Raw genomic sequence first — 24905 nt, forward strand, 5'->3', positions numbered from 1 at the left:
AAAACAAATTTCTATTTGCTGTAGACCGGGCTGCAGTTTTGCCAATATCGTGTTAGAGAATATTTTGTCGATAGATTCAGTTGTATGTATGATTAATCTACTCCATATACTACAGTCCCTTTACAGTCCATTTTAGTTCAGTTTACGAAACTTGCTTATCACCAGTCTTCATCAGTGTAAAGGTGAAGATATTAGAATTTTGTAATTGCTTTTATCATTCGCAGTTCGGTTTTCGCAGATGCTTTGGGTGCTTTGATTCATAGTTTTGATGTTTACAGTCAGTGTTTAGACTTCTGGTAAAGTTTGAATACCTAGTTGGCAATATTTTCGATCTTGGCAAGAATATGCAGCAACGATTCTCAACCATTTATTATTCAATAATAGGAACTTCAAAGGCGTTTGTGTCTCAATACACGTGTAATAACAACGTTATTATCTGTTTAAGTATTAATAAAAGCATATAATATTTTTTTAAATATTATATTTTGCCAGATGGATCACTTTCAAACGTATACAGCTCAGTACCTCTAGTAGGAAAAACTTTCGAGTTCGTTTCGTTGCGTATTCAAAGTGTCATCGAAAAATTTTGTATGAAAAATTAAACTGCGCCCCCTAGGGCGGCTATAATATAGGGGGCGCTGTTTAATTTTTCATACAAAATTTTTCGATGACACTTTGAATACGCAACGAAACGAACTCGAAAGTTTTTCCTACTAGAGGTACAGAAGTTTAGTTATTTTATTCAGTACAAAGAACTACAAACAGCAGTAAACTTAAATGAAGATCGGCTTTATTTACTCGGCACAACTAGGTATAAAATACGAGCTGAATAAAAAAGTTACCAGCCAGATATCAGTGCAAGAATACAAAGGCTATTCAAGCGGAGGCCATGGAACTTTCATCGGAATGAACTTCTACAGTCGGGTGACCTTCAGTGCTTACTGGCATTCTCGTTGCAGCAGTTGTATCTTCAAATAAACGAAATACCTAGTAATTACTTAGGTCAGTAATTGCTTTATTGATTCTTAGGGTTAAAAACAGAGGCTGTTCTGATGCATGGTTTTAACAAATTTATTTGAAACTAGCGGCCGCCCGCGACTTCGTAGTTCGTACGCGTGGATTCCGTTTTAGACCCTTCTTCGATTTACGCGGTACTTTAGATTTTTTCATACAATTTTTTTTCCCGCTAACTCCCGTTCCAGTGGGAATTTCGCAATATCCTGTCGTAACTAAGTTTTAAGTTTACTAAGGTACCTACATGCCAAATTTCAAGCGTCTAACTTAAGCGGTGTAGATTTTTCATACAAAATGATTTTCCCGCTAATTCCCGTTCCCGTGGGAATTCCTAAGTATACTATAGCCTGCCCAGGAGTATGAAGAATAATTGTACCAAGTTTCGTTAAAATCCGTAGAGTAGTTTTTGTTTCTATAAGGAACATACAGACAGACAGACAGACAAAAATTTTACTGATTGCATTTTTGGCATCAGTATCGATCACTAATCACCCCCTGATAGTTATTTTGAAAATATATTTCATGTACAGAATTGACCTCTCTACAGACTTATTATAAGTATAGATTAAAAATAGCCTTGAGAAAATGTTGGTTATAATAATCCATAATGTCGTATTAGTCGCGAACGAAACCATTTATTTATTTATTTATTTAATACTTATATGCACATAGAACGGTGTACATGAACCATCCTTTAAGATATTTTAGGAATATTTTAGTCAGAGGGCGAAAGGACAACGCTTGTTTGTAGCTTGGTCTCGTTTGCGAATAGGTATTGGAAACAGCTCAAAATATAGAGATCAAAGGTCAGACAAGCCGTTAAAGAATATCCCCTTTGACTTCACTGAAAAAATAATCGGTGGCATTAATATGCATGAAGTTGAAGCACCAATGTAAAATATTTTTTACAGCAAGCTTACTTTGTCATTTTATAACTTCCGCTAAAGTTCGTAGCATTTGGCATAGCTCCTACTAAAACGACGAAATTACAAATGGCAGTGAAATGGTTAAATATATAGATATATCATTGCTCTATGTTATTTTTTCATTAGAATAAAACTCACATAATTATGTAGAATAAAATCCATAAAAAAAACATTTACTAAACACCAGCTACTATTTTTAACCTGCATAATTAGTTCAACCAGAAGAAAAGGAATACCTTATCTTAAGTAAAATAAGTGGTAGGTCCCTTCTGTTAGATTCAAAACAAGACGTAAGGTAGCAAAGGGTTAAGTTATTGGGTACTTTTTTTTATACATTTTATAATGTCTATTTAGTTATGTATAAATTAAACATCAGCATATCAGCCAGAAGAAAATGCACATCGTAAGTAAAATAAGTGGCAGGTCCCTTCTAATTAGATTCCAATTATAATTCATAAACGAGACGTTAGGTAGCAAAAGGGTTAAGTTATTGGGTAGGTACTTTTTACAATTTTATATTATGGCATGGATAAGTGGGATACAAATCAAATAACTACGCAATCTTGATCCAAGCTGGTATAACAGCTGTAGATTTACAATCTAACTAGAAACATAGAAGTCTCAAAATGAGGCGAAGGACTCACTCACACGCGCGCAACAAAATCAATATCCGCGTCCACAACAGAAACAGCTGATCCCCAGAAAACAAACACAATCAAATAAAAACAGAATACAGATTGTACAACTCACCAAGACTTTTGCTGATTATCGTCTGTGTTATTATAGTTAGTTATTGCGGGATATCTGCAATACAAAATACAAAACCAAGCTTTTACAACAATCACAAACTGTTACATGGAAGCGTGAATCTAAAACGTTGCATTGGTTAGTTATTAAACGCTAATGAGCTATTTGGTTGCGTTGAACCAAATGTGAACAAAGAAACAGTTTGTTTTGCAACACGCTCATCGCTGCTCACCTCTGTGCGGTGCACTCTAACACCTTCTTTTTTTCCCAGCCCTCCTGAGTTTTCACCCACTCTTCGCCTGGGGATCGCCAGTCCTTTGAGATAAATGGCATTTTTACAACACAAATAACAAAGATCACAACAAGCGGTGGACGCACCGCACAGTGCACGCACTAGCGAACGCCTACGACGCGAAACGGGGTTTGACGATTTTGACGCGACGACGCCACTCGGACTCCGATGCAAATAAATGTGCGAAAGCGGGAGGACTTGTTTAGAAAGAGAACGATGCGCGCACTGCTCTTTGTTTGTTGATCGACGGGCAAACGTCATGAACAGCTGTTTTTGTTGTGTTTTCATTTGGTTATGACAGCTGGTTGTTAAAATTACAACATACTTTGTTTAGTTTATTTAAATCTGTTTCTTCATTATGCATTTTATTGAGATGCAGAATGCAGCACTATCAACTCTTTTGTTGGTAAAATTTTGATGAATATTATAAATTGGTTTCAATTCTCTTCTCATCTTCATAATTCATTAGTGTTCGTAAATTAAGTAGCGTAATTGTTTTTCTTTATATTAAGCCAGAAGAGGCGATAAAGATGTTTTTTATTACATATTTTTTATTAATGATTTTTCAAGTATCAATACATTTCGTAGAGACTGGTGTGACCAGCAAGTGAAATGGTTTTAAAACACCACTGCACTGTACACCACATTTTCCATTCTCTTAGCATTATGAGAAAACAATTTATTCAATGACAGTTATTCAATATTTTTTACATTAATATGATAAAATTTAATGAAAAATAAAAGAAAAAATATTTATTAGAATGGGACGGAAATGGGTTAAATGCTATGTCATCGTACCACAGATCATCGTACACTGCAGTTTCATTCGTTCATCTTTCTATAATCCTTATCTGTGTCTTTGGTTGTCTTTGGCTCTTCATCATTCATTCATTCTGCATTTGACATTTGTCAGTTCATTCACAAGTTTTGAGGTTATCCAGTCTCTATTGTTAAATCGTAATGGGAGACTCAAGTTTCAAGCCGAAGATCAGCACAGGCAATCAAGATCCCGTGCTCAAAAAAGCCGAGCTCGATTATATGAAACTAATAGAACAGAAGAACCTGGAACGCGTAGCGAAGTTGCAACAAATAAACAGACGCAATAGGTTCACTGGTTTTGCAATCGGAGCTGGAGTGTTCAGTATTTACCTGTATTCTATCTTCGCAGTGAAGCAAGAGACATTCCTCGACGATTTTAACGAACCTGCGAAGGTTCAACAATAATGGCTGCGGTAAGGAAAGCTGCGCAGATTAGATTGCCTCCTCTTCCGAGTATCAAAGATGTCATCAGGTTGTATAAGTTGCGCGCACTCAAGGAACTGTCTCAAAACTTTCTGTTGGAGCCCCGGTTGATCGATAAAATAGTGCGCGCCGCTGGAAATATAGAGAACCATGTAGTGTGTGAAGTTGGACCAGGCCCCGGAGGTATAACAAGATCCATAATACAGCAGGCTCCGCGCAAAGTAATTCTCATTGAAAAGGATCGTCGATTTACGCCATCACTAGAACTCCTAGCAGACGCATGCAGAGACAAGGTGGATGTGGATATCATCAATGGTGACATCTTGAAAACAGATATAGCTAGTTTTTTGCCTGCAGATGTGAAGACAGATTGGTTGGATCCCCCACCACCTATTAATCTTATTGGTAACCTGCCTTTTAGTGTGTCAACAATACTAATCATTCGTTGGCTAGAAATGATTTCCAAACAAGAAGGACCTTGGGCTTTTGGCCGTGCTAGGATGACTTTGACCTTCCAAAAGGAGGTTGCCCAGAGAATGGCTGCACGCATTTTAGATAGCCAAAGATGTCGTTTGTCAGTTATGTGCCAGACCTGGTGTAATGTAAACTACAAATTTGACATAAATGGTTCAGCATTCCTACCAAAACCGGATGTTGATGTGGGTGTAGTAACTCTTACCCCTCTCAAGCAACCGTTGATAAAGTTGCCTTTCAAGATGGTAGAGAAAGTGGTGCGTCAAATATTCTCAATGAGGAGAAAATATTCAATTAGAGGAGCCCAGACCTTGTTTCCGGAGGAAGTGCGTGAAGAAATGGCTTTGAAAATGTACCAAATGGCTGACATTGATCCTGTTACAAGGCCTTATCAAATTGCTAACATGGAATTTGGTAGGCTTTGTGAGGCCTACAATGAAATTATTAAAAAACATCCTGAATTAGAAAGCTATGATTACCGAGCACCTAAAAACAAAAATAAGGAAATAGTGCAACAGGAGGCAATGGAAGAGGAATTAACTGACAAGATTTTAGAATGTAAATAATTTTGTAGAGGATATGTTAAATAAATTAATTGTTTAGTTTAAAACACTCTTTTATTCAAATGAACTGTCTGATAGTCTAACAACAACAATTTTATTATTATAATTTACAGCAATTTAGGTATTAGACATTTTCTCAACAAATGTTTGATTTGCTTGTTCTAATCTTCTCTTCTTTTTCAATACTTTCATGTGCCTGTATGATTGCAAATGTATTTCATAAGTTTTATCTCCCAAAATTATTCTCTCGCAGACCGAGCAATAGTTGCGTGAATTGCCATCAATTTTCTTTTTTTCTTCATTTATTTCTGATTTTAGTGGTTCATAATTGCATGGTGAATCGTTAATGTAGCTCTGAATTATCTGTATAGCTTTATATCTAACTTCTGTATCCCACTGGGACAAGTTTGTTGTGTTCAATTCATAAATCGGTGGAACCTGCGAGAAAAACAATAAGTAGTTACGCCATCTGTTGACATAATAAAGCATTATTCGATGCTTTTCAGCTGTTGAATCGAAATATAGTACCACTACCAAACGCTAGATGTCGCTACTATTCAAAGTGATAACTCTAGTTTTCCTACTCGATGCTAGATGGCGCTATTATGGATCTGTATGTGTATTTTTTTTGTTTAAGAGCGTTTACGCGAAGCGCGGCGTTTCAAGGGGCATCATTGGAAATGATTCGCGCGCGGCGTTTTTTAATAGTTTCCAAATGTTTATAGCAAAACAATAACAATGAATTAATATATCTTTTCAAAGTAAATATTTTAAAGAAGATGTTATTTTATTATATTAAGCTATTTTTATGTTGAATTAAAGAAGAATAATGGTGTAAAAATCACTTTGATTTTTGGGTATTTTACGTTTTTTTAATTTGTGATTTCTTATTGTAAAAAGCTTAAATCTCAAAATTTTCTCAGATAACTATTTGCCCAAGGATCTATGCTATAGGATATAAATGTTTGTTAAATAGTTTTCACAGTATTTTTATAAAAATTTCAGCTTGTAAACTGACGCTAAAATGGAAATTTACAAAACCTGTGTGGACTTATCTTGATAGAATTCTTAAATACTAAACTAATCGCAATATTTTCTCAATTAACTATTTAGACGACGAAATTGCCTAACTATTTATGCCTATAACATATTTGTAGTATTACTGGTTAATGATTGTAACGAGTTGAAAAAGTACTGTTTTTGCGCCAAACGGCGTAAACGCTCTTAAATGTGGACAAAAATGTAATAGTTATTCAAGAATGCGAAATTAAGTAAATCTAAAATCAATACTAGAACATGATGAGAATTAATAGGTTGCAATAAAGATGGAGTTGCCGTTAAGCGTACATTTTTATTAGTGAAAAAAGGGGAACGAGTCTTGAATTTATATGCGCCATAAAGTAATAGCACGCAATCTCAGTAATAGATATCGCTTATTTTATTTGTCGACTATGCTATAGATTAAATTATGGCAATAGTTGAACTTTTTACGCAGGTTTTTATAGTTAGCTTTTATGCATTTGGCGACTATGTTACCAAATAAAAAGGTAATAAAATTTGGGATATGACCCCGGACCGAAAAAATCTACATTTTACACTAGGTAAGTAGGTATCTCACTCCGAAATAAATTACTTTGTAGGTGTATAATATTGTGCAAGAAAGACATTATTGTGCAATATTTCACGTGGATTGTTTGTTTTCGTGATATAATTTTTTTATCGATCCATTAATACCTTTATACATGTATAAGATTAAAATTAATTGCGCAGTATTCTATAATTAATTAACATTTATGAAGTTAGAGTAATTCAGAGAAACCCCCTCCCCTCACCTCTCTAGTGGGATGCTCTAAGAACCTCCCACGGACCATTTTATTCTGCCTCCGAGCATACCGCCGGGTTCCAATTTTCATATTTTCAATGCTCTCTGCTAGAAGTTTATTTCCTTCTTCGCTGTTCCGTTCTTCTTCTGTCAGCATCAGGTAGTTGTGGAACTCTTTGAAGCCGAGCGTTTGGAAGACGCCCTTCGTGTAGTCTGGTGGGCTGGAAAAATTAAAAATAATATGATTAATAAAAAAATATGTAAGTACAGTGAGCGTCAAATAGCTCGTGACACCCAAAGTAGCCAAAATTTGCGCAACAATTGAATAAGGTTGTGTTGTCGTCAGCTTTTTGGTCAATTTGGATGTTACGAACTAATAAACTACTAAAAACATTGTTATCACAGATTGATATTGTGCTGTGTACTATCCTTAGATAAATAAATAAATTATGACATTGACTACCTTATTACAAAAAGTTAGGTTTAGACACTTGCACCATATTTTATGAGTAAAGACGTCCTTACACGCACATAGAAAAATGTTAAACTTTTTTGCTACATAGGTTAGCCATTTGCTTGGTTTCCATCTACAATTAATTATTTCGTTATAATTATGTTATTTTTTCCTGGTTTACATTTAGGATTTTTCATGAAACTAATAGTTATTATGCAATACTTTGAAAAGGTTTAAAACTTTTTGTGATATAAACGACTGTTAATATTCTTAGCACTTCTATTTTGTCAATATCAGGCATGCGAGGCTTCTACTTTCTACTATTGAATTATTTAGTTCCGCGCTTCCATCAATGGCCACTGGGCGTTACACAGATGAAACTGCCAACCGATTGTACAAGGATTTTCCTCATTTCACCGGCTGTTTAGGGCCAATTTTGAGGAAAATAATAAAATAATTAATATTGACTTGCTCTACGTTTCTGGAATTTTTCTGAGAATAAAACACGTAAATGTTTATAGAGGATCTCGGAAGTGGATTTGGTCTTCTGACGTTGGATATTCTCGCGTTATTTATTTTCTTGTTATTTTTTCGCAAAACGTTAAAGATTGTTTATCAATTTACGACCACATGATTTATACATAATAAGAGAAAGATAGGTATCGTTTTCATCATCACATTAAAGACTACATAAAAAAAGGCTGTCCAGTTGATACTAGTGATGTCAACATTCAAATTATAAACTCATTATTTATAAAATAATGAGTTTATAATTTGAATGTTGACTTACATATTGTATAACAATTTTAAGAAACCACTAACTTCCTTATAGAGCTTATTACACAAGTACATGGAAGTGGTGTAGAAGAAAATAATATTGTAACAAATTATGTCATTACCAAATTGGACGGTTCGAGGGACGCTGCAAACCTGTCATCACTGCGGCACTAACTACCTACTAAGTAACTATATAAAAAATATAAGACTGTGCCAACAGGTATTCGGAGTTCTGTACATTTTTATTACATTGTCTCGTACATTTTTATTACATTGAGACAATGTAATGTTAATACCTATAACTGTTACAGTCAAAACTCACAATCAGTTAAAAGTGGTTTTGACTGTAGCATTATAATACTTAATTAATTCACGTAAGATTATTCCCTGATCCTGAATACGAGTATACAAAAGACTGACAAAGGTAGGTAACAGTAGTACTACTATGTATATTGTAAGTAGTACCACAGGTAGTACAGCTACATCAGAAAAGATAGCGATTGCACCTACTTAGTTGATTTCTAATTGCGCATCATGTTCACACACTCCAAAAGTCACAATCATAGTGTTTTCAATGCTTATCTCTACATGCCGTCTTTTAATACCAAAGATCACAAGGTACCAAAATATTGTTTAAAATTGAATAAAATTTTATTTGATTTGAACTCATTTAGAACATTTTTTTCCAGAATAGTCAATCCTAATTTTTGTTTAATCTTACATGTAATGGCAATAAAATTAAATATTTGTGTGTGGGACTAGGGATCCCTAAAAGTAGGCAAGTGGCTCCACGGAGCGTAATGTTGGTTTAATGAAGTGCGCGCGGGAACAAAGCGCGCCCCAATGAGACGAAAGCCTGCAACTACTCGTAGAGGCACTGGATGAGACATGGTGTGGAAAATAATACAAGTAATTTTACCATGAAGCAACTACTGTGCGAACGCGACGCGCTAGTGAGAACTAGGATGGATGGGTCTCCTGGGGTAGGCCTATCTAGCACCAGTACGGCTAGCACGAAAAACTTTCGAGTTCGAATCGTTTGCGTACTCGAATCGCCATCAAAAGATTCTGTACCTCTAGTAGGAAAAACTTTCGAGTTCGTTTCGTTGCGTATTCAAAGTGTCATCGAAAAATTTTGTATGAAAAATTAAACAGCGCCCCCTAGGGCGGCTATAATATAGATTTCCTACTAGAGGTACAGTTCGAAACCTAAAACAGTGCCCCTGTGAACGTGTCGTAAAGTGAAGTTAGTATGAGAAATGGTTGCACGAAACTTATTTTGATAATCAAAATTGTCACGTTATCGTTTAATTCGAAGGTTGAGTATCGAGTTTTGTCGAATACGCAAACGATTCGAAGACGAAAGTTGTTCATAGTTCATGTTGAAAGTACCTCTAGCATGAACAACTTTCGTCTTCGGTTCATAAGGTTCAATGAACTACTCGTAATTCAGGCTAAATACAGTGTGAGTCACGTTAAAGTGTACATATGAAAATAGATGAAACTAGACCTATTTTTATCGACAAAAAAGAGGTCAAAAAATTTTTGAGATTTTTTTTTAATTTTTTATAGATTTTTTTTTCTTCGAATTACTTATTGTAAAGAAAACGTAATAACTTTTAAACTAAGCGGTATATCCTGATAAAATAAAAACAGTAATAATGCTAAATAACAGGCAATACTAAAAAAATACATAAAATACACAAAAAAAACTTCCATAGGTCCAAAATAATTTTAAAAACTGCGCAGTTTTCTGAACTTTCATAATAACACAAAAAAACATGTACTTAATAGGCCATTATTTTCTGTAATCGCTCCACTAAAGTGGTAAGTCGGAGATTCCGTTACATGTTTTTGACTTTCTTAGGACTAAGTAATGTTTGCAATCCCTTAAGTTTACGTTATGTAGAACACATTTAGAGACAATAACTGAACAGAATTTTTTTTTATCCACTACGAGGAAGCTCTTGCCTATGGAAGTTCTTCTTTTTTTCAAACTTTTAAGTTGAAAATTTTAGAATGTTCCGCTAATAGCATATTTTTTATGTTTCTAGCAAAAATTTTGTATCTTTCATCAAAGATAGGAAGTTGATTATTTTTTTCAAAAATCTGCAATTAATAGGGAATCTGTCAAAAAAAAGAAATCTGAGAAAAGTCGACCCAAAAAAAAGATAAAAAATTTAAAGCCTAGTGGGTCATACAATTTGAAAAATTACAAAATTAACGATAACTTCTAAACTATGAAAAATCGTAGAACATACATGGGGGTGAAATCGATAGGTCTAGTCCTCACCTATCACCTGCCTTCGGCTTGACACCTTACAAGAAACACCCTGTATAATATTGAAATTTAGAAAATACATTAAAAATTTAGTATAATCATACCTCGGCGAAAAAAGCTCATTTATTTCTAAAATAATATTGTCTATAAAACATTGTACAAAAATAAGCAGAATGAGTCTGCGAAAAAAAAGAAGACTATTGCAAAAGCATTTTATTACAGCAAATGTTATTTTAGGAGCGATGCACATTCCTCTCAACTATTCGTAGTTAATTGCTTTTGTAATTAATTTCGTTATAAAGTCTAGTTGAAGAGAGCCTTTTTTAATTTCAGGGTTTCAAGGTATTTTCTATACGTACCTACCTGAATAAGCAAACACAATTGTACACCACACACAAAATAAGAAAAAAGTAATACCTACACAGGGACAGTCTCAATTAAGTAGTTTTTAACCATAATGATATTGGCTCAAACAGCTGTTTTAAATTAAATCAGTCTTCTAATGTTCTATGTCTCTTCTAGAAGATAACGCTATCACATGCGTAGTGACACTAGAGTATAGTCTTATTTTATTTGTGGTCTCGCTACCGGGTTGAGTGCGCGGCGCCACCGGTCTTGGTGCTAGGATGGGAGTTCACAATTTATTAATTAATTAAATTATTTACATGAAAAAAGGTGGTAATTATTATTGAAAATGGGCAAAGCCAAAATCAATGGATTTATGTAATTTAAAGAAATATAATTTTAATAAGACAAAAGCTATCATTACTAATTCATTAGTCATTACTCATATAGAGTGGCCCTGGCTTGAAGAAATTGTGATGACTGACGATATATTTCTCTTAGAAAAAGGTTTTTTTTAGATGATTTTGTATTATCAAGTTCAGCTATCTATTAAATGCCTTTTTATTAACAAAAATATACAGCTTTGATGAAGTGCTATGATTAATAAATTGATAAAATAGGATCATGGTATTTTAATTTTTATACCGTGTGTTTTGGCATGTAGCTATTTTTATCGCGGAGCCGGAAAACCTTAGCTTTGGGTTTCTAAATGCTTATAACAAAAAGTCCTTCGATTCGTTATACAAAATTAGTCTCTCTTAATTATACTAAATAGCAAAATTAATTAACTAAGTACCAAAGACAATCGCGGAGGTGTATACGCGCGCACGCACGTAACCCGACACGCCGCGGCGACAGACACCAGATGACAGCGGGCAACGCCCGGCCGCCATCTTGTGCTTTCTTTTATTTTTTGTCCGCTTTTTTCAGTTTTTAGGGTTTTGTTATTGTTTTTTGTGCGAGGAAGAGGGTTGCGTAAGGATGCAGCTAGCTGGTATCACTACAAAAATAATGGCAGCATAGATTCAAAATAACGTGCTAAATATAGTTTCCATCTTTGCCTCGTCCATTTATTGAGTAATATACCCTTTGCGTAATTTGAAATCTCAATGGCATCAGTAATAATGGGTTCCTAAGCAGATTTTAAGTACAGTATTTATCGAATTAGATACTTGTCTAAAGCGTCACCAGCTCAAACAAAGGCACATTTTGTTAATTCGTGGATTAAATGGATGTTTAATGGCCAACTTCTGAAACTTCCCATCAATTTGACAACTCTACCATTAGCGACTTTTTGATACCTTTATCTGTGGCTTTGATCAGCTTCTTGGCCTTGTTACTTTTGTCTTGTTACCCCTTTAGACGATATTATGGATGACTTCGTATATTGTTTTTTTTGGAATAAAAATGATTTCTCGTTTTTTACCAACAATAAGGGGAAACTCTTGGGTTGCTTCTCACTTGATGGAAAGTGATGATCAGGCAGAAGGTGGAAGCGAGCTTCGCCTTCAATCCTCAACCACAGAGGAACTAGAAGGAGGAGGCTATTTTACTTCTATCTGGTGAAACACAACAATACTGTTAACATTGTTGTTATGACAGACTTAGGTAAGATGGTGGTAGCTAAAGCCTGGTCCGTGAGCAAGAATCCCCGATCCCCGAGTCCAAATGCTTAGCACCGTGACTGGACTCCCAGGCTAGTGATTCAATCGTTTCAACTATTGTCGATGGATCGATAATCGAGAACAAACAGTGTAATTTCACGGATAACTTGTGTATCGAATGGCACCAGAGACCACCGTCTGGTCGGCGACGATTGTCTTATTAATCGATTCAATGTCAGTAAATTGTTTGTTTCCCTTTAACGATAATATTTTATTCGACAACGGCGAGGCTTGAAATAATATCTTTACGTTGTGTAGTTAGTAATTGAACCGTAATTGATTTCATGTATAGGTAAGGTTTTTCGCATCCAGATATAGCTACTTCCCCAGTGATAACGGTTACGCAAAATTAGGTATCGGTTAATTGTTATCTAGATGTCATCATCACCGCATCACTTTAGTCCACTATGGGCCATCTAGCCTGAGTTTCAATACAGTGTAAAATCCGAGAATTCAATTCGGTACAGTTCTAAAGATATAACAGTTAATGTATTTTTAGGCAACTTAGACCAGCTAATTTAATTTAATTTTGTTTGAATCTAAACTGCACTCAAAACCAGATTAAATATCCAACCGATTCGAACGCAATTGTGTGTATATGTAGGTAATCTGTATATTACTGGATTCGTTTTTGAAGAAGTGGTTCCTTACCTTCCATCCTTGATCCTCTGCTTGTTGTGCCTGTCGTGGAAGTCCAGCAGCTCCTGGATGAGGCCCTCCTGCAGCATGGCGTCCACTCGCGCGTTCAGCCTCTCGTCGTGGACGCTCTGAAACATCATCATCATCATTAGGTCACTTCGTTCGTTCGTTTCAGCCGAAAGACGTCCACTGCTGGACAAAGGCCTCCCACAAGGATTTCCACAAAGACCGGTCCTGCGCCGCTCGCATCCAGGTCACTTAATTTTCATCAAATTATCTGGTCTTTTAGTCTCCAGTTCTCCACTGTAGGAGGACCCTCTCTAACTTACCAAAGGCAAAAGGGAGGACTACTCCCCACGCTGGAGAGACGGGTTGGAAAAACTTAGCCTAGACGTAGACCAGGGTGGGGTGCGATGGTGAGCGACCTCCTCGTGGTGCACCCTGGGCAACGTCCGCGTGGTCTGTTCACGCGGGCGGCTAACTTCTCACCTGCGCGGCAGGTCTCGTCAACTCGGCGGGCCTGTCGGGCAACCCGTAACCCACAATTGAGTGGGCCGGGGGCCGTCGAGGCATTTGCCCGGGCCACGATGCAGGGGACATCTTTAAAAACCCCCACAGGTGGGGGCTGGCGGGGCGTTTGCCCGGGCCCATTCTTTGGAGGGCCGCTCTCGGTACTTCTCTGATCAGCAGAGCTGACCGAGCAGCGGCATAGAGCAGACCGTAACCCGCTACGGCGGGCCGGGGGTCCTGTTATACCAGGGCCGCGAGGAGAAAACCTCTATAAAAAACAACTGGAGGAGGGGACTGGGGGTTCCCTCGAAGCCAGAGAGGCTTGCTCGTAAGCGAGCCTCTAGCCTGAGGCTGAGCTGCGGACGAATGTCCAACCAGGACAATAACTCGCGGCTCCGTTTCTTTGGGCTCTGGTGGAAACCGTCGGGTTTTAGTGGGTAGGCCCCGCCTTTAGTGGGTAGGTGGGGAGAGTCCCACATAACCCACTGGCCGTCCCCATAGACCAGTGGGTATGCGCAAAGCATTTCCCGACGAAAAAGAAAAAAAAAAAAAAAAGACGTAGACCAGGGTTTCCCAATTTTTTTTTGCCAAGGAACTGTAATTGATTATACTTTTCCTAGCGGAACCCCCGTACTACTCCGCCCGCACGCCCTGCCCCTCCCTTGTGCGTAAACAAGTCGGTGCGAGCGAACAACGTCGGTCACGAAACGTGGGATAATATTTTTTACGGAACCCTTGCGGCCTTTCCACGGAACCCCAGGGTTTCGCGGACCACCATTCGGGAACCGCTGACGTAGACCATCGATTGTTCGTCGGCCGATAGTTTAGTCGGGCAGTTAATCAGTATGGGCATGTATGGAAGTGCGCACATTACACCGACTGATTCTTCATACAAATTAGAATCGAGCCCAACTATCGGCCGACTAAAAATCGGTGGTCTGCGCCTAGGCTTAATATGACTTGATTTATTTTATGCATGGTATTAATTGATCATTCTATAATGATTTATTTATTTAACAGAAACAAGACAGACAACAGATATGTGTTGATGTGCGTATGGAATTTAGAATTTAGCTATCAAGTTTTAGGTATGTAGGTTAATGAGTGGTCGAATGGTCGTGGGTTTTTAACTTTTTTTGCCAAATCAGTTCCAATGGACGATAATTCGCACCCCACGGAAGATTTTGGGATTCGAAATGTTACAATTTTATTGACATGTGAACACCTGCATTTTAGTCAAGTCATCATGTGAATAAAATAAAATATATTTTTTCTGTAAAATTGGCGTTTGAAGAGCACTTTTATTGCTTTAACCATATTCAAAGTGCCAACTTTTTTAAGAGGAAATTTATATTATGTAGTTTAGGCACAAATTCTGATATTCCCGCTAACCAGTTCAGCTTGTGTCAGGAGCATGTAGAACGTGTCTATCCAGCTTGCTATCAGTCTAAGAATTATTGTAGGGTAAGTGCGCTAGTTTTCGTCCAATTAACGGAGTTGCCAACTTTGTGATGCGAAATGAATATCTTAAAATACCCTTACTCATATGTATCATATGTCATTTTAGTCCTTATATAGTCTACTTTACGTTAATATTATATGACAATAAGTAAATACCACGGGTTTTTTTATTAAAAATATTTTATGCAAAAGAGGCGATTTCACTAGTTTTCGTCCAAAAAAATCAGTTTTCGTCCTAGTGTACGCTAGTTTTCGACCACTGTGTAGAAAAAAGGGGTGCAGTTGAATTATTAACTTAAAACCAATTCTACAATACAATAACTATGGATTGTGGTATATCATTTGAAAGGTAATTTTGTTAGCTTTCAAATGATATCAAAAAGATTGAAATAAGTTTCTTACCTAAATTTAGGAAAATATTTCAATAGGTCGAAGGACAAATGGACGAAAACTAATCTACAGGAAAAGCTAATTTTGGTTTTCGTCCACCCCAGTGCTTGCTCATGACGTCATGGACGAAAACATAACAACGTTTAAAGCTGTTTTTTGTTTTCGTCCACATCTTTTTAACGGTTTTTATGGGTTTATCACTCTTAAAAAGTGGACGTAAACTAAAATGTTTAATGTAATAGCAATAAAGATCATATTGGAAGAAAAAACATTGTATTTTGTAGGTCCATTGAAGTAAAATGATTATTAAAAATATTAACTAGGTGTCAGGGTTTGCGTCCACGTGGACGAAAACCAAAATCTTGCAAAATTGTTATGCTGGTATTAGTCCACTTAATTATCTAAGATTTCTATACAAAAACTTTAATAAACCCTTGGAATAGTGTTTATTATGCTAATAATTAGACATACGTGCCAAAAACATTACGTAAAGTAGCTAAAACAGTAATTAAACATACCATGAAAGTTCCCTACCGGCACGTTTTTTTTCTAACTAGACGACGTTTTCCATTCACCTGTGTGCAGCAGCAACTTCCGTAGATTTTTTTGGAGTTATTACTTGTCAAATTACATTTTCATGCAGGCAGAACTGTTACTTAGATATTATAGATTGTAACAAGTCCAAACTTGCACGGAAAGTTAGGTTTGTATTCTAATTTTCCGTATTTGTTTGTGGCAAGTCGGTCAAATGGACGAAAACAGGAGCTGGACGGAAAACCGGCGCAATTACCCTACTGATTTTAAGACAATGATATAGACGAGTTTAGTAGAAGTCGTGGTCTAAACTTAGGTCAACGCAGCGAGGTTAACACACGTTTGTGACAAATGACATAATAGGTGAGTAATAATTTAATAAAGTACAATGTTTATTGTTTATGTAAATAAGCTCTAGGATGTAAATGTTTCTTTACTTAGTTACAACGCCTACAAGCACATTAATTTTCTCACTCGAAAACACTTAGCGGACTTCTGTTTACTCCTACAGTTTTGATAGCGTATGCCTTCATTTGAAAACTGAGCTACATGGGTTTTATTAGGCTATATGTAAATAGAAACTTAGGTATGGCTTATTGACTTATCGTCTACTTCAGGCTGCTCCATATAAATGAGAGGCCTTATATGGAACTGGACGATTGATTGGCATGATTTTTCACGCGTACATAGTTGCCCAGCTAGTTTAAATTCAAACATCGATGTGATGTATTTACTTGTCATACTTAGACGCCACAAAATGAATGAACAGTACAGTGAATCAGCTTGGAACACAAAAATGTGCATAGTTTAGTCATTAGCAAAAATCGTGAATCATTTACGTGCATGTGAGTTCTGTGTATAGGCACCTAAGGCATAATTAAAACTAAGTGTTGAATAATTTGTATACCTATAGGGTTCTATTTAAAGTATCATCCGTTTTGATTCTTATGCTGAGCACATGTAGTCATTAGTCAGACATTTTAATCGAAGAAACAAAATCGCATCAATGTTTTTGGGAAAATGCTGTAAGCTATAGGTTAACAGCTTTTAGACAAGAAAATATTTAAAAATCGATTACAATTCCATACAGCAACTTCCTGCAACCCTAATAAAGCCCAGAGTAGTTTTTGAGGTCTATGTCCACCAATCGTATTCTAGAAGCTTATGATAATAATGATTGATAGAGCTAATGGGTTGTGAAACATGTCCTTATTTTTGCGAAAACACAGGTTCGTTCGTTCGTTTCAGCCGAAAGACGTCTACTGCTGGACAAAGGCCTCCCCCAAGGATTTCCACAAAGACCGGTCCTGCGCCGCTCGCATCCAGGCACCTCCCGAGACCTTCATCCGATCGTCGGTCCACCTAGTGGGAGGCCTGCCCACGCTACGTCTTCCGGCTCGTCGAAAACACAGGTAACTGTTTGAAAACAATCTCTGCTTTTTGACGATTTGGAAGAAACGTTTTATTATTTTTATGAATTAGTAATTGTTATTGAAACAACAGATTCCCACAGTTATTTGGGTCAAGACCGCAGCCCGGTAGCATCGCCTCTCTCTTGAATTGAAAACCGTTCTCCTGAGCAAAGGGCCCAAGGTCCGGCAATACGTGAAAACACGGCGGTATTAACAATTACAATAATTCATTATCAATTAGATAATGCCTTTGGGGTCACTGCGTACGCGCAAACTGGGAGCTGACTTGAGGGCTGTCAATTCCAGGTATGCATATATCTTGGAAGTTAGTTATAATATATATTTTTTTTTTTACCTATTACCTAACTGGAAAGTCTTTCTGGATTTTCTCTGGTCTCGTTACTTTGTTGGACATGCAAACCTAATAAACATAAAAAAATGTCTACTGAAAGTTTACCAACTTTCAGATGGTCGTCCTTAAGGCTTGGTATTTCTTCTAAAGTAGGTATTTCGCGCTGTCAAAATCTGCGCGCGCAATTCTTTGCCGAAAACAGCGCGTCAAAGAGCTCCCGCCACAATTTCCAGCTACACAGTATAGAAATACGCAGTTGGTTAGGTTAGGTTGACTTCCTTNAAACCATAATTAGAAAACGAATAGAGGTAACTTTGGGAATTTATTCTATCGAGTCAACTTCATCAAATCGTGTTTCCATCCGTTAATAGCCCTAGAAAATATCCTCAACTATGCCCAAAAAAAATCTTAGCCTTTTATTTTACTGTTTAGTACCTCAAAAATGAAAAATGAAAACCTCATTTTCGCCATTTTCTCTGTTACCCGGCCTTAATAAATGGCTAACTATCGTCCGTATCAATAGAAATTAGCAATTACTATATTTTTCACAGAAAATTTACTGACTATCATCACGGACTATGCGCACACGATTTTCCACGAAAACTGAAGGGCCGAGTTAGTTAACTTCTTTTTGTCAACACTTTTTTGACAAGGAATAATTAAAAAAAAAATCTGAATCTGAGTTAATAATAAAGAACGGCAACGTATTGGCAGCCCTATAGAGTGATATGACTTGCTGCGCGGGCGCCGGCGTCGTGACCACGTATGATCTGATCGGCCATCCTTGAAACAAATACTTCTGCTAACTGTGTATTGTACACAAATGACCAAGGATATGCTGCGAGAAGACAAAGATTATAATTTAATAATTAACCGTCTAATTTTAGAAATGGCGTATTAAATTAGAATGTTCGTATAAGATATGGCTGAAGTGTTGGCAGTTTAACGATGGATTTGAATAATCAGAAGTCGTAAAACTAAATGCCAGGGTTTAGAGCAGTGAGTCAGTCTATGAAACGGTGTAGGCTGTAAATAAGCTGATAGGTGTTCTACATAAAACTATGGACTTAACACTAATTCTGGCCCTTCACTTGCTGACGGATTGGCTTTGAGCCAGTGATGGGCAACATTTTGATAGCTTTAACATTTCTAACCATCATTAGCCTGCCATTTATTATTTCACTTCACATAATGTTAAGTCAATATGCTATGACCAGTGCTAGGCAGTAGCCAGGAAGGGTAGGTACTCTGAAATTACGAAGCTGTGATTAATAGAACACTGTGACAGGGATACGTAGTTCTAATGCCTGTCTAAACACCGAAAGGTAGCCTAGCTATGATTTACTTACATTTTTGTAAACCACATTTCAGTAATAAAAAGAAACCAATTTCACAAACGTTTTTCAGACTTTTCTTTACAGGCTTTAGATTCTTGAGCGCATGAGACTGTTGGTGCACGGATTTTCTCATGAAATTCTCACTTAGCCTGTGTTTTTTAAAGGTGCAGCACCCCATACACCGTTAGATGTCGCCGATATATCGCATATGCCTTTATAAGGAGTGGGTAACGTGCAATGCATTTAGTAATCAATCCACAGGTCTGTTGAGATCACGAATCAACTTAATCAATGTCAGCCGAATTCGAAAAGGACAAAATTAGAAGCTAGTATTACCAGCTAGGCAAATTAGACTATAATTTTTTTCAGTCATTCTATCGTTCTTTTTAACCTATCAGGGGTTCTCAAAGTGGGGGGCGCGCCCCCTAGAAGAGGCGCAAAGACCTTTAAAGGGGGGCGCAGGCTATCTGTATAGTTAAGTATTATTTATAATAATAATATGTCCGGAATGTATTTTCTCAGCGGTCGCAGGGTTTAACCTTCTAATTCCAGACTGCTCGATATGACCAATAAATAATCTGGACTGGAGGAACGGGGGCGCGGATTTTTTTGTATGTTCGAAAGGGGGCGCGTATCAAATAAGTTTGGGAACCTCTGCTATAGACTCTACTACTAGACAAAGGCTTGCCCTAAGGATTTTTACAACGACCGGTCCTACGCTGCCCACATTCAGGTGCTTCTCGTGATCCTCATCAGATCGAAGCCCATCTACAAGTACGTCTTCCGTTCCAGCCAATAGTCAGATGGAATATCTTTATTGGAATTACTGAGAATCTCTGCATTGTGGCACAGACACTGCACCCACATCAATGGATGACATAACGGCCTGTGAACCATGACTCAGTATATGGTGCAACGACTAGCCCACTTCATGCAGTTCACCTATCGCCTTTAGCACTTGCAAATATGATTCAAATTAGAATAACATGTAGGCTTAGATTGAAACATAGTTTAAAAGTAGGTTTCACCTTTTCTGTTAGAAGGACTAATGCCAATACATTTCACTTTGAAAAAACCCCCAACTTTAGCCCTGAAAACCGAGTAAGTTTTCAATTAGTAAAATTCGATTAGTTTGCGACCAGTGTTATCTTTTCTTTCCCTAAGTTCCCTTCGTTCATGAAGTTATTGGTTCTTAGAACGGGTCTTAGGCTGAGTTGCACCACCTAACTTAGACCGTAACTTTAACGATAATTAACCGGTGTTTTTTGTATGGAGTTTGACAGATTTTCGACGTTTGTCAAAGTAAAAGTAAGATGGTGCAACCCAGTCTAAGTTTGAAAACCCAATAGTCGACAGTAATCCAACGTCGACTCACCATGTGGAGACGACATTCCCTAATTAAAGAGACTGGGCACATTTCTATGGGAAGTGATCCATAAACCAATAGCATTTCTGTTATGGTATTTATGTAGGGATACGTCAACTGCACCCATGTGTGAAAGGGCAAAAAGCTGATCCGACAGTTTTGAGAAAAATCATACTTTAGATAACATAGCTATGTCTTGCTAAAGTTTTTGTTTCAGATGATATGACATTACTACCACCTAACTTTAACCAAAACTATAACGATAAATAAATAATCGTAGCTTTTTGTATGGAGTTTGTCAGATTTTTGACGTTAGTTAAAGTTAAATGATGCAATCCAGGCTGTCTCTTTTTGAACTGTATTTATCTCTACATCGATATAATCGATTGTGGGAATGTATGTATACGTATAGGTTGATGTGCTGTCCACCATACTTGTTTATCTGCATCATTTTTATCAGTACATTGGCATTGGACCCGGGAGGTGGGCGGGTCGGAATGCCGAAACGAGTTTACGGTGGTGCAATGAACTGCAGTCCACTCCTGCGCATACGAATAGAGCAATTAGCGAAAAAACTATTTTATGGCGCCGTTCAACTTACGTGCGCTATCGGCCGAACATCTGCGATGTGAAAAACTTGCAGTGCGGTTAACACGATACGATTATGTACTATTCATTTTTCGCCATTTGTAATCTGATATTGTGTGCAGTTTTAAAATAAATAAACTTAGGTAGTATCGCCCTCTTTGTCGGTTTTTGCGGTGACCCTACGGGGTGTCGTGTGTGTATAGTACTTCTATTGTATTATTTACTACCTGGATTTACTTGTCACAGAAGCAATAATAAATAAATAAATGTTACTTATAAAAATTAAAACTTAAGATTTCAATTCAAACATGCACTGGGACAAAATTTAGGTTTTAATCGCTAAACTTTCGTAGCAAAAATATTTGATGTACAGCACTCGTAATGAGACAAAATTGGCAGTTTTATAAAGCTGTCATTAGTTACGACGAATAAAACGAGTGCTAAGGCTTTTTTCGTTATAAACCCGTCCACACACACCTCTCGTCTCGCACGAATATATACTTCGAACCAATTTTCTACTCACAGCAGCTAGTCCGTACGTTCGTAAACTAGGTTAAAGCGGAAAACCCAACATACGCGGTGGACATTGTCACCACTGGACTACGGGAGGCCGCGCTATTTCCGTACAGGAACTATTCCAGCGACTATGTACAGATCGGGAGTTACGTAGTTTATTCGAGTCAGTGGTGTGCAAAGGTGTAAAATGTAGAATTTTTCTTTTCTTTTTTAAAATCGAACACTGCTTTCTTTTTGGCCAAGTTTTTTTTTCAGATAAATATTACGAGTATAGTTTCTGGTATCCATAAGTTTAGATAGTTGAACGATAGTGCCGTGTAAAAATGACTATATCACTTTTTATTGATTGTAATTATGTTTATGTTTGCTATGTGCCAACGCTGCTATTTTGCCTTTTTTCCATTGAAACAAAAATACAACTATGTTGTTAATCAGCAAGTAAAAACAAATACAATATCAACTAACAAAAATTCTTTTTTATGTAAATGAAATTTGATAAGTTTGATTTATAATTTTGCATGCCAAAAGGTGGAAGATGGAGATACTAAAATACTTGTAACACCTACATTTACCCATGTTCGCAAAATAAATATATTTGATTTGATTTGATTTGATTTGAACTTCTAACCATCTACTAAACTTAAGGCTGTATTTATTTTTTAACCGTTGAATTACAAATAAGTACTTAGTTCTAATCTTCGATATCGTATCGTGTAAATCCCACCTCCCTCACGTCTAGCCTCCGATATGCTAATTACAAGACATAATCCATACGCACATAATTATGCAAGAATATTGTAATTATTTTTTTTACTGTCTGAGATTCGTCTGACTTTGACATTAGGAAAATTGTTGTTTGAAGGTGAGGGAAAATTATTGCATTTTGGAATTAGTGGGTAGGTAAATTAACTAATATCATCATCATCATCATTTCAGCCATAGGACGCAGGCCGCTACCAATCGATCAACATGGAAAGCATTGGGGGAGGCCTATGTTCAGCAGTGGTCGTCCTATGGCTGATAGGTAACTAATTTAACTTAAATAAACAAATTACTTATTCCAATTATGCATCAAACCCCTCAGCAAAGCTTATAAAGCGGCGACTATTACTTATCGGATGAACGCTTAAATAATATAATATTATACATAATTTTCAGCCAAATGACGTCCACTGCTGGACAAAGCCTTCCTCCAAGGTTTTCCACAATGCACGGTCCTGCGCTGCCCGCATCCAGCCTCTTCCCGCGACCTTTACCAGATCGTCGGTCCACCTAGTAGGAGGCCTGCCCACGCTACGTCTTCCAGCCCGTGGTCGCCACTCGAGAACACTAGGTACATAAAACAGATTTTCCACTGAAAAGCACCATAATATTCGTATACTCGTATTTTAATAATCAGTATGAATTTCTCTAAATTTGCAAATATCAAGGATTCACCTTGATATTTGCGAATAACAATAAAAGCATTATGTCAAATGTGAATTACTGTTGCCTAGGCGATATTAGGGACAGGCCGATACCCGTTAAGTACTTAACAGGATTCCCGTAAGCAGATTAGGCAAAAACGCGGTTCAGTTACGACAAAAATTAGGAGGTACTCACGCTGTCTGAGCCTATAAATATGTCTGAAAGATTACCTAGGTATGTTTTGTTCTACCAGGTAACGGTCAGAGTTTCAAGGTACCTTCCTTGAAAGGAAATGCCTTGGGAAGTTCGATTTTTTCAAGTTACTTAAAAATGAGTTAGAGATGCGACCCAACATTAGAAATTTTTATTTTTTAGTTATTTTTTAGTATTAAGCTCTTTTCAGGGCACTTGTACACAGCCGAAATGTCTATACCACAGATCACAGAAACTAAAGGGAAATGTGACAAGGGGGCGGGGCCGGTGTCGCAGCAATATGCCCAAAAACAGGACACATTACTCGTGAAAGCAATGATGACAGCAGCGACGTGATAATGTAAACAGTTTACATTGCTTGCGTAGTACTAAAGATTATTCGAACGTTGAGTACTGATACCGCAGTGGATAATGAGCACATATTATTTTGATTTCTTTGTGTGTGTGAATTTCTAATGCAACACTTAGTTTTGAACTCAGCGCATTAGTTGGCATCTCTCTATTCTCTATGGTCTATACTCTATCATCACTTTGGGAGAACATTTCGTCTGTTGCAAAGAAGTAACGGAAGAAATTCAGTCACCTTTTTGTCAGCCAGTTACTTATTTACTACATGAAATCTCATTAAGAAGATGCGTGCGAATCCTCAGGAAAAGCCTGGTAAATAAAAACAAAAAAGATATCGACGTACTCTTAATTTAACACCAAAACGCGAGAAAAAAATATAAAAAACTTTTTCGAGGCGTATTTTGTTCTTGTAATTTTACGAAGGCAAAAAAATTGCGTCGAACGAAACATAACAACTCACGATCACTAATTTGGTATTTAACAACAAAGTTTTTAAACAAAATAAAAAGTAGCCTAATTACTGTTGATATAATTGCGATTTATATCAACTGTTAGTTTATTGGCAGTGTAATTTAAAATAACCGGTCGATTCTTAAAATAACTCTGCAATCTTTGATTAATTAATCAGTTTCAGTTGTTACAAACACTAATTGCCAATAGTCGATTAAGTTAAGTATAAAACCGAGTAATCGTTTATCAATAATGCGTAAGTGGTACACCACTACTTGGGGCTAGTGATGGGCACGTTCGTCATCGGCAAAATTAAATGGTAACCAGACTTTAATGTTTGAGTCAATCAGTATAAGAATCGGAAATAGGACGAGGCTTTTTAAAATACATTAAATATCATGGTGCGATGAACTGCGATCTAAACGTGAATAACAGGCAAACAGAGAGGTTATAGCACTGCTGTCACAGAAAGAGTGCGTCTACTGTGTTTAAAAGAAAGAAGGTTGCTTGGCTGGTGACTCAAATCTTGATCAATGATTTTATCTCACTGAAAAGTGGAATTATGTGTATGAACAAATTAATGAAAAAAATATTCCCGAATGCCTAGTAGCCGATTCGATTGATAATACTTATACACACACATCACTAGCGCGAATGAGTGCATCGCGCTGCCGCCTACTAATTGAATCGTTTTGGTCTGCGTTAGGGTTGCCAGAGGTGGAAAATTGAGTATTCTTAAAAATATTCTTGTCATAGAATACCAGCCACTTTTAAGTGATGT

General features: G+C 37.0%; 4 protein-coding genes across 5 annotated transcripts in view; 2 read left to right on the forward strand and 2 right to left on the reverse strand.

The window, feature by feature from the left end:
• The window catches only part of LOC114362825 (F-box only protein 32), a 32376-nt gene extending 29172 nt beyond the window's left edge, over positions 1-3204 (reverse strand). Inside the window, exons 1-2 of one of the 2 annotated variants that reach the window (XM_028318363.1) lie at positions 2920-3198; positions 2691-2744 (exon numbers count right to left, since the gene is read on the reverse strand). In XM_028318363.1, the coding sequence (XP_028174164.1) occupies positions 2691-2744; positions 2920-3020 (155 nt within the window). In that variant the 5' untranslated portion in view covers positions 3021-3198. Of the gene's footprint in view, positions 1-2690; positions 2745-2919 lie in introns of both variants that reach the window. The other variant, XM_028318364.1, reaches the window with a different exon arrangement.
• A 657-nt stretch (positions 3205-3861) lies between these two features.
• Positions 3862-5227, forward strand: Ccdc56 (Coiled-coil domain containing 56). The gene has a single exon (XM_028318346.1). It carries the CDS (start codon positions 3940-3942, stop codon positions 4201-4203), a length of 264 nt encoding a protein of 87 aa, XP_028174147.1. The 5' UTR covers positions 3862-3939; the 3' UTR covers positions 4204-5227.
• On the forward strand, positions 4121-5305 carry mtTFB1 (mitochondrial transcription factor B1). Its single transcript, XM_028318345.1, has one exon. It carries the CDS (start codon positions 4203-4205, stop codon positions 5259-5261), a length of 1059 nt encoding a protein of 352 aa, XP_028174146.1. The 5' UTR covers positions 4121-4202; the 3' UTR covers positions 5262-5305.
• LOC114362808 (tRNA dimethylallyltransferase) overlaps positions 5300-24905 on the reverse strand; it is a 294388-nt gene continuing 274782 nt past the window's right edge. The window contains exons 5-7 of the mRNA XM_028318344.1: positions 13253-13368; positions 7091-7301; positions 5300-5696 (exon numbers count right to left, since the gene is read on the reverse strand). Coding sequence (XP_028174145.1) covers positions 5376-5696; positions 7091-7301; positions 13253-13368 — 648 coding nt within the window. The 3' untranslated portion in view covers positions 5300-5375. The remainder of the gene's footprint in view (positions 5697-7090; positions 7302-13252; positions 13369-24905) is intronic.

This window comes from Ostrinia furnacalis, unplaced genomic scaffold (genome assembly GCF_004193835.3).
Source record: "Ostrinia furnacalis isolate ACB-3 unplaced genomic scaffold, ASM419383v2 OfSCF6787, whole genome shotgun sequence".
NCBI classification, from domain to species: domain Eukaryota; kingdom Metazoa; phylum Arthropoda; class Insecta; order Lepidoptera; family Crambidae; genus Ostrinia; species Ostrinia furnacalis.

What these genes read in the sequence shown, in the direction of transcription:
- mtTFB1 (XM_028318345.1), top strand. Translation starts at nt 4,203, where the DNA reads ATGGCTGCGGTAAGGAAAGCTGCGCAGATTAGATTGCCTCCTCTTCCG.
- Ccdc56 (XM_028318346.1), top strand. Translation starts at nt 3,940, where the DNA reads ATGGGAGACTCAAGTTTCAAGCCGAAGATCAGCACAGGCAATCAAGAT.